The sequence below is a fragment of the Balaenoptera acutorostrata genome, chromosome 4 (genome assembly GCF_949987535.1).
Source record: "Balaenoptera acutorostrata chromosome 4, mBalAcu1.1, whole genome shotgun sequence".
NCBI lineage: Eukaryota > Metazoa > Chordata > Mammalia > Artiodactyla > Balaenopteridae > Balaenoptera > Balaenoptera acutorostrata.
The window spans coordinates 138,373,642-138,389,273 of NC_080067.1; the positions used below are offsets into that span (position 1 = coordinate 138,373,642).

At 45.2% G+C, this 15,632-nt stretch overlaps 1 protein-coding gene across 8 annotated transcripts in view; it reads right to left on the reverse strand.

The window, feature by feature from the left end:
* Nucleotides 1-15,632, reverse strand: part of TIAM1 (TIAM Rac1 associated GEF 1) — a 407,741-nt gene that overhangs the window by 117,036 nt on the left and 275,073 nt on the right. For all 8 annotated transcript variants that reach the window (XM_057545316.1, XM_028166880.2, XM_057545319.1 and 5 more), the window contains one exon: nt 1,650-2,097. In XM_057545316.1, the coding sequence (XP_057401299.1) occupies nt 1,650-2,097 (448 nt within the window). The remainder of the gene's footprint in view (nt 1-1,649; nt 2,098-15,632) is intronic.

The following is a 15,632-nucleotide window of genomic DNA, read 5'->3' on the forward strand; positions in this document are numbered from 1 at the left end:
GGACAGCTGGTTGTTCCCCAAAACACACAACCCCCTTTCTTCTGCAGTAATAGAAACCCCAGTGCTCAGCTGGGCCCATCCCTGCCTCCCTTGCAGCTAGGCTGGACTCATTTCTGGCCAATGCGAAGGAAGCAGAAGAGATGCAGGCAACTTCCAGGTTGTACCCTCAGCGCAGAGGGATACACCCTCCACTTCCCCCATTTTTCCGCTGGAACCTGGACCCGCTGGTGAGCTATCCTAATCATTCAGACTAACACAATGCTCTAGGGACAGTCAAGCAACGACAAAGGAATTCTGGCTTCTGGATGACTTAAGAGCAAAGAGTCAGCCCATCACTCTTAGACGCTCCACCTCTGCTAGGTGGAAGGGAAATAAAGTTCTGTCTTGCTTGAGGCACTGTCACTGTGGGTCTCAGTGACATGCAGCAAGACCTACAGTCTAATTAACATGCTCCCTTTCTGTTTCACCAGGTACTGAAGCAACAGCTGGCAGCATTAGTAATGGGGCCCACCCAAACCCTGCTTGTCCCTGGGGGGTTTGCACCACTGCACAAGAGCTCTAGGCTGTTCCACGCCTCTAGGATTGGTTGTTCCACACCAGCCTCAGTTGGTGAAATCCGGTATCAGATGGAGTCACGGGTGCACCACACGAGCTGAGCCCAGGCTTCTTCCTCCTGGACCCATCCTTCATGCTTGTTAACCTGTCTAACCTATCCTGCCATGTACTAACCCTGCTTCAAATCCAGCTTGTGTCAAAGATTCTAAGCGGTCTTGAGAAGTGTTTTTCTTTTTAAGACACAGAGCTCACAAATGTGTTACAATTTCTACACTACCAAGAGATATGCAGACGTGCAAAAATGCATATACATACTTCTAAAGTGTGTGTAAAGCGATAATGAATAGCAAGACGTAAAAGTATTATGCTTACTAATGAAAAGAAAGACAATGGTATATAGATATACCATTGTATATAGATATATATACATGTATATAGATATATATCTATATATATACACACACACTCAAATAGTCAAAGTCTGACCATAAAACAGTGACTTTTTCACAAACATAGATGGCTCAGACATTCCATTAAGCACTGGGTTGAACCCTATGAAATTAGCAATATTCCACCATTTTTTTACCCCCAAAATGACAATTTCATAAGATTCAAACCAGTGATTTTTCCCTCCAAAACAGTCACTTCGGGAGGCACATGTTTTGGAATGATTCCAAAAAAATATTCTTTTGGAACTCAAGCCTCTCAAACTGTCAGGAGAACCAGCTGTATATATGAGAAAACTAGACGAGAGGCTTCAATAGCTTAACTGTGAAACAGTAAAGAAAATCAAACATTGGTGGAAAAGGGAAATGGGGAGTGACTAATCAAGGGACATAAAGTTTCAGCTCGATAAAATGATGATGTTCCAGGTGTGCTGTACAACCACGTGCCTTAGTCAACGATACCGTAACGTACACCTAAAACGACGCTAAGAAGGTAGATCTCACGTTAAGTATTCTTACCACCACGACATAAGTTTTGAAATTAGCATGAGATAGAAATCCCATGTAACTGAAGAACATCATTTGCACAGGTGCACCACGGAGCCCAGGCCGTACCCAGCGCTGCAGGAAGGACGCTCCCTCCCTCACCTTTCAGGGACACCCAGTAGTGCTTCCACTTCCTCCGGGTGGCCGACTCCACCTTCTTGTTCTTCTTGTGTACCAGGAAGTTCTTGACTGCCAGGGCTCCGGCCTTACGCACTGTGCCCTGCGCGGCCGTGAGCAGGATGTCCGACTGGCCCGGGGAGCTCAGGGTACCGCTGCTCTGCTCGTCGCTGTGCGCCGAGCCGGCCTCCTCCAGGCTCTCGCTGTTGGTGGTACTCATCTCCAGCTCCCGTCGGAAATTCTCGTACACCCCCTGGCGGGCTGCATCCCCGGTGGAGCTGCTGCCGCTGTCGCTGCCCACAAAGGCGCGGCCGGTGGGGGGTGAGTAGCTGGAGTTGGTGGCATTGGATCGCCTGGACAGGAGGTCCGTGTCGGTGGCGGCCCCTTCGATCCCACTGTCGGCAAACTCGCTACCCTCGCCCGCATTAACATCCTTGGGAGCCAAAAGGGAGAAAAAAAGAAGACATGCATCATGCAGAGAAGTAACCCAGGGGCTCCTGTCGGTCCAGCCAGGGGCTGTGTAGCTGCAGGCAACCCCCACAGGGCACCGCTGCTCCCAACCTCTCCTGGACCAATCACTCCTCAACCCCCTGACCCGCACACACCCAACTTGCCTGCAGGGCAGCTCAGGAAAACCATGAAGCTGCCCCGGTATGAATGCCAACAATTTGGAATGTTCAAGAAACATTTTTTAAAAAGCAAGCAAGATTTCAAAAAACGTATCGATTATCTGACTTAGATAATTAGGTAATTGGCAAATCAGCTATTGAGATGCTCCCACTGCCCTGCTGAGAGCTCAGCGCCCTCACCTTCATCAGCCTGCCTGGAGCTCCAGGAAATTCTGCTGGCTGATTAGTTATCCCAGAGGTAGGGGGTTCCAAGGGATAATGAAGTCTTTACTGATAACTTTCTTTTTTTTTTTTTTTAACAAAGGGCCTACTTAGGAGTCTATACTATTGTCTGGTGACTAAAAAGATAACTAGTGTACCACCTCGCCCACTCACCCAGCCAGGACCCACAGCCCAGGAGCAGGGAAGAGTCCTCAGGCTCCAATCACCTTTGCTTCTCGAAAACAAGCAGCTTCTCGCTCCACATTGAGCTAAAAAAGTCTGTGGGGCTCACAGCTCCAATGCAGGCTCTCCAATTACCTTGCCCTTTCAGAGCTGGGACGCTAGGAGCCCGAAGCAAGCTACTCACCGCCCCTGGGCCAAGTGACAGCTTGGGGCACTGCCAAGATGTGGCGGGTATCAATTCCCAGTTTAAAAACATTTGGAACTTCCAAAGCACTGCCCCTGCTCGCATGTTGAACATTTCCGGGACAGGCAGATCTGTTCTTAAATCAGAATCTTAATTGCTCTGAAGTGCTAAAGGCATTTCCATAAACAATAATTAAATAATGGTAGTCATCAAGGGAGGATAATGACGGCAGTATTGGACAGCACAGCTCGACAGTCTCATGGATAAGAAATTAGACTGGTTTTTCTCAAAGGGAGAGAATCGGAATGTGAGTCTGACATAGGAAGAGATGGCAAAGTAATATGTGGTTTGGGGGCTTAACCACTTGTGAAGCCTTTAGTCTCATAAATAGTTAATTATGGTTTGGAAATGTAAAAACGAACGGGCTATTCCGATTGCCATATAAATCAATGCTTTGCGTTCAAATCTCTGATGAGAGGCAACGGCGGGGTGGACAGAAGGAGCCAAGCCACATAATAATATCATCCTGAACGAGGCCCAAACAGGTGTTGTGCCCATGTCTCCGCACATCTCACCTGGTCAATTCTAAGTTAGGTCCCTCAGAGTTCACTTGTGTCATGAATAGGTCCTAAGTGAGCAACTTAAAATGGGCATAGCCAGACATGAAAACAAGCAAAGGAGACACAGAAAGACAAATACTGTATGACTGACTTCTATGTGGAATGTGAAAATGTAAAACTCACAGAACCAGAGGGTAGAATGGTGGTTGCCAGAGGCTGAGGGCCCAGGGAAATGGGGAGACATTGGTTAAGGTTACAAACTTTTGGTTATTATAATAAGTTCTGGGGATCTGATATACAGCCTGATGACTCTAGTTAATGATACCATGTTGTAGCCTTGAAATTTGCTAGGAAAGTAGATCGTAAGTGTTCTCACCACGAGAGAGAGAGAGAGAGAGAGAGAGAGAGAGAGATAAAGGAAGGAAGGAAGGGACAGAGGAAGGGGTAATTATGTGAGTGATGGATATGTTAATTAACTTGATTTTGGTAATCATTTCACACAATATACATATATTAAATCATCACATTGTACACCTTCAAAAAACACAAAAACACACAACAAGGAGTACAGTGTGCAAAGGGTAGAAATTTGACAGTGGAAAAACCTGGCAAATACCACCTCGGCCAAGAGCTCAAGGTTAACTGGGTGTGTGGTATATGGGAACCCTTTCTACTATCTTTGCAATGTTTATGTAATTCTAAAGCTGTTCTAAAATAAAAAGTTTATTTTAAAAAAAGAAAAGAAAAAACAAGGAGGAGGTAAGAAGGGACATAGTAGCAGGAAGTGGTTAAGTGAGTTTCTAAGGACCAATGACATTTGCAATGGAGTTTAGGTCCCTGGGATGTAGAGGGACTCAAGAGTGTCAAAGAAACCATGGATGCAGCTCAGACGCAGACCCTGTGACTGTTGGTTCTGTCACTTTGCCATCTGCTGTCCTGCCTGTTACCTGCCACCAATGGTCATCAAGGACCCAGATCTGGTAGGTCAAAGTCCTCTATACAAACAGGAGAGTGCTGTTACCAACGCACATTTCTCTCTGGCAAGGACATTTACCATACATACCCCTTTTGATCTAATAAGTAAATTTGGCCATCACTGATTATTCAAGATAACCGTGGGTGGTGGGAGATGCGGAGTTTGTGTGATTCTCACCAACATCTGGATTCATTTTCACATGCCTCAGTCCTTCTCTGGAAGAAGTGACAAAATCAGCTATCAACTCGCCTCAAAAATGAAAAAAGATGAGTTGCCCCTCTGTAAGACAGGTAAAGATCAGCTACACAGGTATCCTCTCTAGGTCATAAGAGAAAGACTTCAGAACAGAAAGGAGAAATTAATTCCAGGCATCTTGTAATTCCTAGAGCTCTGGAACAGGAAGGAACCTTGCAAAACCATCCCCCTGGTGAATGCATGGAGATGCTGAGGCTCAGAAAGCCACAAGTCTGGCAGGTGGTAGATTGGAGGTTGGAGCCCATGCCTCCAACGACCTTTTCCACTCTGACAAGATGGCCCCATGGCTCAGCCGCAGGGAGCACCTGACTGGATCCTGTCTCAATAGTCAACTCCATGCCTTCCCCTCTGTTTTTCAACAGTGCCCCTTCTAGGTTTTCCCAGCACAGCTGAGTGACTGTGCATCTATATGCCTTGACTTTCCCGGCAAAGAGCTCAGACTCAAAAGTGGACGGAAGGAGAAAGAGGAGATGACAAAGAAGATGAGGGAAACAGAGGCAGAGACTGGACAGGCATGTCTCTTAACAGTCTACTACATCCCCACAAACCATGAACTCCTACAGAATGCCTTGATGTCTCTACTGAAACTAAGAGTTAAGGTCTCAATAGACACTCACCTCTTTGTCAGACTTGAACACGTGCTCGTGCCAACTGACACTGCGACCTTGCCATGGCCCAGGCTGCGTGCATTCAACTCTGGGACGACCATTAAACCGAGCAAAGGAGTGATTACCCCAGGTAAGAGGCCTGCTGGCCCCAGCTGAGCTGGCACACTTTGGGAGTGTAACCCGTGGAGAATGCTCCCGATCTGTGATCCAAGCCAGCGCCACCTTGTCTCCACGGCGGTTAAGCAGGCTAAGTGGTGCACAGCCTCCCACTGACATGTGACCCGGCCTGTCCAGAAACAGACGGTGGCTGCCCAGCTCCGGCCTCTATTTGGCCATGAAGCTTGGGTTGTGCCAAATACCCAGAAACCCTTGCTCCAGCATCGTGGGAAATGACGTCCACCCAGCCAGAGGCATTACTCAACACCTGAATGGTCAACGGGACTCCACACCCCCTACACCTTGAGTGTGGGAGACACTCATCTACAGCAGGGCTCCAGATGCCTAAGTGCCACACGAGAATCACACGTTTATAGGTCTCAGAATCTCTAGAACAAACCAAAGACAGGTACACTGATGTAGAGGCACTAGGTTCACACACTGAAAGACCGCTCCAAGGCTGCATCCTAAATGCCCATCCTTCTCAAATGGCAAGATGCATACCACTGTGATACAGTTTCCAATAGCTCAGAAGAAAGACAGCATCATTGCGATGCAAACATTCCCCGTGCATCTTTCCGAAGGGCTCCTCCTCCTACCGACCTCCATCTCAAGGACACTTCACACCTGAGAAACCGGATTCTCCCCACACTTAAAAGCCCCTGTCAACCACCCCATTCTTCCAACAGCAAGAAATCCAGATGGTCAACCCCAGGGAAAATTCCCACGGGAGCCCAGCAGTCTTCACTGCAAATGCAAGGTATGTTCCTTCTTATCTAGTTAGACGTCTTAGCATACGATCAGTCCTAGAACATTTAACCAAATACCGAAATTTAAAGCAAATGTCAGAGGAGATCAAGGGAAATGGTAAGACCCTAGCTAGACAGAGAAATAACTCCCAACATGGTGCATGATTCAGCCAAAGATTTCCTAAAAATAGCTCAAAATAAACTCCCCATGTTAGAACCACTCCACTGAAGAGGCTTCCAATTATAAACAACATTCATGGAATACAGAGGCTCTTAAATCCTGTTCTCCCTGGACAAGTCCTCCCAAGCCAGATTCTTCGAGCACTCACCGATTTCCATTCCATTGGCAGTTTCCCAGCACGAATGCATGCACTTTCCCATTGGACGCACAAGTGGCCAGCTGTTGCCCAAAACGTTCGACAGCTGCCAGGCAAGAGTTTTCTTTGTCATTTTAGCCAGGCAGCAAATGCTTAAATGAGCTCTGGTACTAAAGTGGAGGCAGCAAGAGGTCAATTCAAAGCCTGTTTTCACTGCCTTGAAAACTGGAGGGTCACCCTGCATGAACATAGGCTAAAGACACATTGTGGCAAAGGCTCAAGTTGTTTCCACCGGGGAATTCAGAAAGTCTCTGAGGGACCGGTTTGCTGTGCTAAAGATGTGTGAACACAGTTTTGAAGAGCTAATTAGCCACAAAGTTCAAGGGCCCTGGGACAAGTCAGGGCCCAGGAGGATCAACTGGCAACTTGTAGTTACAAGTCGAATGCAATTAGAAACTGTTATGTTGGTCACTTTGTTTAATTTTCCTGATGAATCCAGCTTTGCTTCAATACACCTGTACAGAGACGGTAAATACAGCAGAGAAGAGTTCACAGAATTCCAATGGGGGGAGGAGATTTTTTTTTTTTTTTTTGGCCATGCCACGAGGCATGCGGGATCTTAATTCCCCAACCAGGGATAGAACCCGCGCCCCCTGCAGTGGAAGTATGGATTCTTAACCACTGGGCCACCAGGAAAGTCCCTGGGGGAGGAGATTTTGACCTGCAGAAGCCTTGAATTAGAACAATTTCTGCCTCATTAAATTCTAAAATATTCCCCCTCTTATCATCATCTTATCATCTTCCTCTTATCCCCCAAATCTAAGGACTCCCTTCCGCCACACATGCACACACATAAGCGCTGTCTTTGGTTTCCAACATTCTCTCCTTGGTACGCTCAGTAGTATACTATACTATACTCTTAGTATACCCTCCCTTGGTAATCTCAATACAGCAAATGTCATGTCTGGGCAAGTTATTTTGAACCAATCCATGCCTCAGTTTCCTCACCTGTATAATGGGAATAGCAACAATATTTACTTTGTAAGACACTTTGTAAGATATGAGATTGAGGTAACACAAGTTTCTAGAATGGTGCCCAGCACACAGTACCTGCACAAGAGTGTTAACTCTTAATTACTGACATGTCCATCCTCAGCCTTACTTAACATCTCAGCCCAAGGAGAGAAGACACTGCCTGACCTCACTTACTAGCTTCCTGCACTAACATGAAAGAATGGGTGTTGCTGAGGAACTTGGGAAAAACAAGGTCTCATGGGAAAAATACACAGGCCCACCAAGGCTGGTGCGAGCCAATGTAATCTCCCTGAATTATTTTCACATTCGCAAAACTGCACAATAAACTAAGAAAATGATGTTTCCTATGCTGTAACTGCTAGGCTCTGCTACTAATAATTGCCATTCTTGATTTACAGAAATATTGCAGTATCCATTTGCCATCACTGTAAGGTTTTTTTCTTTCCTCTCTCTACACAGATAGCCAGTGCCATTTTGAATTTTTGATTCTGAAGTTTGTAAATTGTACCTCTTGGCCTGCCACTCTTAGCCTCTTTACATGTGTCCCAGCTCCCTTTGAGACATTTCTAAAACCCTGTTTCTATTTCCTTCTTCTCTCTTTCCTAAGGCAAAATCTCCATGCCCTTTAAAGTTTCCAGCACTCAGTCCCATCCTCTCTAATGATTCACAACGGAGTGACTCAAAATTTCTCTCAATTACAACTGCTGAAGTTCTTACTGCTGCCCAAAAGGGTCTCAGAAGTAAGTTGGCAAATGCTTGAAATGTTGCTTCAGATAACTCCAGATTGGAGACAGCTCTATGTCTAAGTCAATGAATCACCTCTCTCCTTTCATCTGTTTTTCTATGTGCATGTCTCAAACCCTGTCGTCACCCTTCCCCTCCTCACCACCTCAGGATATGTCACATGCCTAGTCCCTTTTCTTCTTTTCCTAGTGCCACATCCCTGGTTCAGCCACAGACTCTCTGTTCTAACTACCTTCCTCCCATCAATCCATCCTGCGTGCCATGGCTGGGTAAGTCTCCCAGGAGCAAGGTGAGGGCTCCCGAGGCTGTCCATCCAGGCCCTCCACCAACGTCCAGCCTTAGCACTGGACCTTTAGATGCACCCAGCCACCAGTGAAACCGAAGAACTCATGCCGGTGTATGCTCCCAACTTTTCTTGCTTCCAGGAATTCCAGGAATGCTGATCCTTCAAGGTTCAGCTCAAAGTCCCTCTTCCCACGGCTGGAAGCCTTCTCTTTCCCTCCTCCAATCCGCGTGAAGCTTCTCTGCACCATCCCTTCCCCCACCCCCCGCCCCACCCCCCAACTCTGCTCCAGCCGCATTGGCCTCTTTGCTCTTCCTCAAAGGCGCAGGGCACACTCCCACCTTCCAAATCAATGGCCAATTCCCATCTCCCTTCCAAATCCCTACCCAAGTCTGCCCATCCCGAGGGGCGGGGCCCATCCCGAGGGGCGGGGCCCATCCCGAGGGGCGGGGCCCAACCCAACCACCTGATCCGGAATTGCCCCGCATTCCCCACTGCCCGCTCTTCCTCACCTTGCTCTCTTTTTCCCATAGCATGTCATGTACTTGTTATGCTAACTCTTTGCTGCAGACACACCTCCACTTCACCCCAGCTAGCTTCGTGAGCTCAGGGATCTCTTTGATGCATCCCAAGCACCAAGAATAGTGCCTGGCATGGCGTAGGCACTTCCAAAAAAAAAACACACAAACACTGTTGAACAACTTAACTGCTGTTCATCTTCCAACCTCCTCTCCAAACAAGAAAAGCGTTTCTCATGGAACACATTTTAGTTTGATTTAAAGGTCTAGGCATTTCCAGGCTCAACGCACGCTCAACTCCAGTGGAAGTCACAAATGAGCCCCAACTGGAAAGCTTGACTTCGACATCTTCCAGCCATCCGGGTTTATTACGTCTTTTATGGAGACAACCAGAGCTCATTTACACGTTTTTTCTTTCATCTTTTTAAAAGGAGAGAAAGTGAGAAAGACATATTGGTCTGTTTTATGGCCCAAACTAGATATTCTGTCAACAGTAAGTTCAAAGCACACTGGGCCCCAACACAGAGAGAAAAGCTGGTGGGCGTTTCCTAAGTTCTGCCCTGTGGATCCGTGGAGACGCTCCCAGGGCTGCACAGCAGGCTGTCTGGGAGGGCTCCAAGCTCCCGGTCCCGGCCCTTTGTCCTCCTCAGTTATGCTGGGAAACCAGCAATTACACGTTACAGTGGGACACGACTTGCACTGAGGGACACAGAGGCTCCTCTCCTCACGGACTAAACTAAGGATGTGATTTTCAAAGGCTTGGACCTCCCCAACCTGTATTAGCATAAATAAACAGCTCTCCAAGTGAGGACCAGGGGTCCATAAATAATTTCCGGGGGTCCCTAAGGTCCTCCCCTTTACCAACTATCTGTTCGAAGCCAGGTTTTTCTCATATAGTCCAACCAAAACAGCATGTCACAAGAGAGTGAATGCAGAAGCAGATATGAGACTCTAGTGTCTTCTGATAAGCCAGAAACTGTAGAGATTTGCAAAAATACAAAACAATGCCCTTCTTCTGGCTTTTTTTTTTTAATTTTAGAAAATAAAATTTTAAAAATAAAGTTATTTATGTGAACATGTAATGGTTTATTGCTGCTATTTTAAGATGAATTAACAAGTATTTTTTTACATTTCTGTTTCAATTTCTAATGTGATAAATATTTATAGATATAACCCACACGAACAGAAGCCCTTTGGAGTCTGTAACACTTTTTAAGAGTATAAAGGAGTCTGAGAACTGCGGATATAAGCCATCTCTCAGCTACCTACTCACCCTCCCACTCCTCAAAAGAAGATCTTGGCAAAGAAGAGGGATATTCTTGTTGAAATGGACGGGCTGTTTTTCAAAATAAATATCTCATTGCTTAACTTACATGGCAGAAAAAGAAAAATCAAAAGGAAGGTAAAAAAGAAGCATCAAACAGGAGCAGTGAAAGAAGAGAGGTTTTTTTTTTAAGTGGAATTTATATGAAAATATTTTGTTTCACGAAGAATTAACCTAAGGTTCTTCAAATGTATGATACCAAGGGGGAAAGGAGTGGGGTGGGAGGAATTGGGAGATTGGGATTGATACATATACACTATTGATACTACGTATAAAATAGACAACTGAGGGGAACACACTGTATAAAACAGGGAACTCCACTTAATGCACTGTGGTGTCCTAAACAGGAGGGAAATCCAAAAGGGAGGGGATGTCATGTATATGTATGGCTGATTCATTCTGCTGTGCAGTAGAAGCTAACACAACATTGTAAAGCAACTATACTCCAATAAAAATTAATTAAAAAAAAGAATTAACCTGAGGTTCTTAACCAGAAGCTTCTCGATGGACATTGGAGGACCCATGGATCCCCTGAAATGATATGCAAAAGGGTGGTCTCTGTGTGGATCCCAAAAGATCCAAATTTTTCATCTGATTCGCAAAGGAATCTGTGACCAAAGGTTAGGAATCTCTTGGATGCTGATGTCAGTTCTCAGCTCAGGGAACATATTTATCCCTGAACCATTTAAACTAAGTGTAAAACAAAATAAAATTTTAAAAATCAACACAACTTTATAGGAACTCAAGATCTTCTTCTGATCATGCTGCACCCTTTATCTTGCTGAAATCACCAATCCTATTAACTTGCTTATCCAAGCAAGAAAGTCATCAGGGATAGAGCCTTCTAAAGTCATCTTTGGCATTTCTCCAAAAAAGACATACAGATGGCCAACAGGCACATGAAAAGATGCTCAACATCGCTAAATATTAGAGAAATGCAAATCAAAACTGCGATGAGGTACCACCTCACACCAGTCAGAATGACCATCATTAAAAGGTCTACAAGTAACGAATGCTGGAGAGGGTGTGGCGAAAAGGGAACGCTAATACACAGTTGGTGGGAATGTAAGTTGGTGCAGCCACTGTGGAAAACAGTATGAAAGTTCCTCAAAAAACTAAAAATAGAGCTACCATATGATCCAGCAATCCCACTCCTGGGCATATATATGGAGACAAAACTGTAATTCAAAAAGATACATGCACCCCTATGTTCATAGCAGCACTATTCACAATAGCCAAGATATGGAAACAACCTAAATGTCCATCGACAGATGAATGGATAAAGAAGATGTGGTACATATCTACAATGGAATACTACTCAGCCATAAAAGAATAATAATAATGCCATTTGCAGCAACATAGATGGAACTAGAGATTATCATACTAAGTGAAGTAAGTCAGACAAAGACAATATCATACGATATCACTTATATGTGGAATCTAAAATATGACACAAATGAACTTACCTACGAAACAGAAATAGACTCAGATGTAGAGAACAGACTTGTTGCCAAGGGGAAGGTGGGGGGAAGGTGGGGGGAAGGTGGGGGGAAGGTGGGGGGGAGATGGAGTGGGAGCTTGGGCTTAGCAGATGCAAATTATAATTTGCATATAGAATGAATAAACAACAAGGTCCTACTGTATAGCACAGGGAACTATATTCGATATCCTGTGATAAACCGTAATGGAAAAGAACATGAAAAAGAATATATATATATATGTATAACTGAATCAGTTTGCTGTACAGCAGCAGAAGTTAACACAACATTGTAAATCAACTATACTTCAATTAAAAAAATACAAATAAAAAATAAAGTCGCCTTTGGTCATCTCTCTGAGGGACCATGGTTTTGGGCCACGGTAGTGGACAGTTACTCTTTTCTTTTCAGCCCACCACCCTGTTTGGCTTCTGTACCAGAATTGGAGGTTTTGATGTTAAAATCTGAGGGCACGTGAGCTGAAACCTGTTTGAACATGGGGAGCCAGTGTGGTGTGGGTTTGCTTCTGAAGAAAGGACCCTGGTCTGTGGGTCAGAAGACCTGGACTTTAATCCAGTCGTGAGACCCTGTCACCTAATCTCCTTAGGTTGACTTCCTCCCCTGAAAAGTGATGGGTGAGTTGGCAACTCGCAATCAGGCTGAAATGAACCCCCGCAGAGGTGCTCAGGGGCCAGGAGCTCTGTCTTCTGTCGATCCCACTCCATACACCACGGCGTGAAGAGGGTGTCAGAAACCGGACCAGCACACAAACCTAATCACCAGCGCCACATCCCCGCGAGGAGCTCTGAGGGGGCCCCCCCTGCTCCCTCCCAAGGTGGCGGCCCCCTGAGACATCCTCAGCACAGCTGCTCACATTCTTTCATCTCCCAAGTGGATGAATGAAGCCCTCCTCAGGAGTTATGCAGGGCCGCTCCAAGCCAAAGCTTCCCTTTCAAACACAGAACCTGGTTCAAAGACACTCCATCGAATGGCAGTTTCCTCTCTCCACCTCACCCGCTGATAGTCTTAGAAACACAGGAGAGCTGAACTCTACACAATTAAACCAAACTTTACCATCATAACTAATAACCATCATTTACGGAGCATCTAATACATGCAAGATATCGTGCCAGGAGTTTTACATTCATTCCCGTGTGGAACCCTCATTCAAGAGGCACTGAGATCCTTCTAGGTTACACAGCCAACAGGTAACGGGGTTCCAACTTACAAGCTCAGACCTGCTGGACTCCAGAACCTCTTCTTTGCCTGACACCAGGCTGCCCTTTCCTCTGTCCGTCACCCATGGGAACACTGAGAGTAAAAGTTCAGGCCAAAATACCAATGAGGCATTCATTGAATCAAGGGGCAAGCTACTTGGGATTTTACAGAAGTCAGTACAAATAAACTCTGCTTTCAGGACTCTGGGTAAATCCTCCCAACAAATGAGTAGCAGACTGACTCACAAGATAAAACTTTTATGCAGGAGGTACACGACACATACTCAAGTATGCTGAATTGGACAAATATAATTTCTCAGCACTTACTGTGTGGCAGACACATTTTTTGATCATTTTCAAATAAAAAGATGTTGTTCATGTTAGTTCAGATAAAACATATTGTCTCTCAGGCTCAGAGGCCATGACCTTGGCCAAATGCCTGCCAGGAGCTCTTTTCTGGGGAGTAAAACTGCTGACAGGCCTATTACAGATTCAATCACATCACCAGGGCAGATGAGGAGGCTTTAATATCTACGATCCAAACTTGCTGGACAGGGCCCCTGGGTCAGAAACTTTTACCAACAAAAAAAAAAAAGAAAAAAAAGAATTCTTTTCAAGGAAGCCTCCACACCCACTGCCTCTTAAAATACTGTTTGGAACATAGTGGGTTCTCAAGAAATTGCGCTGGACGAACACGCCAAACTTAGACTAGGAAGTGTGGGTGGAGGGATAGTGTTGTGCATAATTCTGGGGTTTGTTTCAAGTCATTAAAGATCCTCACTCAACACGCAAAGTCGATACAAAAATAAGACTTCCGTTCACTTTATACACTCTGCAAAAGCCTTCCATGCATGGAATCCCACTTGGTTCTCCTAATGGCCCTGTCAGAGGCTGGTGTCCCTCACCCTGGTCAGAGAAGGAGCCAGTGATGGAGTGACTTGCCCAAGGTCACCGTTTAGTAAGGAGTGAGCCGGGATGCAAACGTACTTCTTAGGATTCCTAGTCCGTTGCACTTTGCGTTACATTAAGCTACCACAGTGCTTTATGAGACACCACATTGAGATGATCTCACTTTCATATATTAACAATTCTAGAAGGTGACAAGCCAAAGAACGGAAATGTCGTACAACAATTACACATGAGAGCTTTCAGTGATACCAGCTCTGCCCCTCTTCTGGGGGTGGCCATGACTCAAAGGCTCACAGCCCCACCTGTGGGGATTGGGGGGAAGCAGAGGTCCAACTGTCCCCCAGTGTTGCAGACCTGGAGATAGGGAGCCAGAATACCACCTGGCACCCCGTCAAATCTTACACAGAATGTGCGCTAACTTAGCATTGTTCCAGGTAAAAGTGACAGTCACAGGTGAGGTTCCTTTTAACTGCTGAGGGCCAGGAGACCATTTCTTCCAATCAGCTCTGCAATGCCAATCTGGCGATGTCTACAGGACAGAGCCTGCAGTGCCTTTCAGGTGACCCTTTAATAGGGCACCTATCTCACCTGCGTCCCAACCTGTCAAATTGCCAGTGTAGGAAGAGCCCGGCCAGGGTAGGCAGAGGGACCACAGTGGGGTAATTCAGTCGTTTCTATCATTATAATCTCGTTTCAGAAGAGAGATGGATAAAAATTCAAGGAGTGCATCTAGATGCAACATTCACACTCACCTTCTCAAACCTCAGAATCAGCCTTTTTAATAATTTTGCTTCTAACACAAAGTTTGATATAAACACAAAACTACCTTGAGTCCTCCACTCATACAACACTAATAATAATGAAAATTACAACAAATTACAGATTGTCCCTTATGGGTAGCTTCTAAAGTACCAAGCGCTGGCCTTCACATTCCATTTTCTCAGAAACTTTATTATTATTCCCATTTGACAGATGAAGAAATTAAGGCTTCCAGAGACTTAAAAATTGTGCCCAAAGTTACTCAGGTAAGAAGAGGTGGAGCCAGGATACCTGGCTTGGACACCATCAGCAAAACTTGTCCTTCAGTGGATGAATGGGGGGCGGTGGGGGGAGTGTTATATACATACAGTGGAATATTATTCAGCCTTAAAAAGGAAGGAGCTTCTGACACACGCTACAACGTGTGAACCTTGAGGATATCAACCTAAGTGAAATAAGTCTGTCACAAAAAGACAAATACTACATGATTCCACTATTGCAAGGTCTCTAGAGCCAAATTCACTGAGGCAGAAAGTAGAACGGTGGTTGCCAGGGGCCGGGGAAAGGGGGAAACAGAGAACTATTGTTTAATGGGGACAGAATTTCAGTTCTACAAGATGAAAAGAGTTCTGAAGATGAAGGGTACACAACAGTGTGAATGTACTTAATACCCCTCAACCATACACTTAAAAATGTCAAGACGGTAAATGTTATGTGTACTTTTACCACAATTTAAAATATTTTTTAAAAAAGAAGAGGAAAAGGTCAAACACAGACTCCTTTAACCTATATCAACCCAGAGGAATATATAGTAAATTTCAATTATTCTAATACAGAAATCTACAGTGGTTAAAAAAAAAAAAAAAAAAAAAAACAACAACTG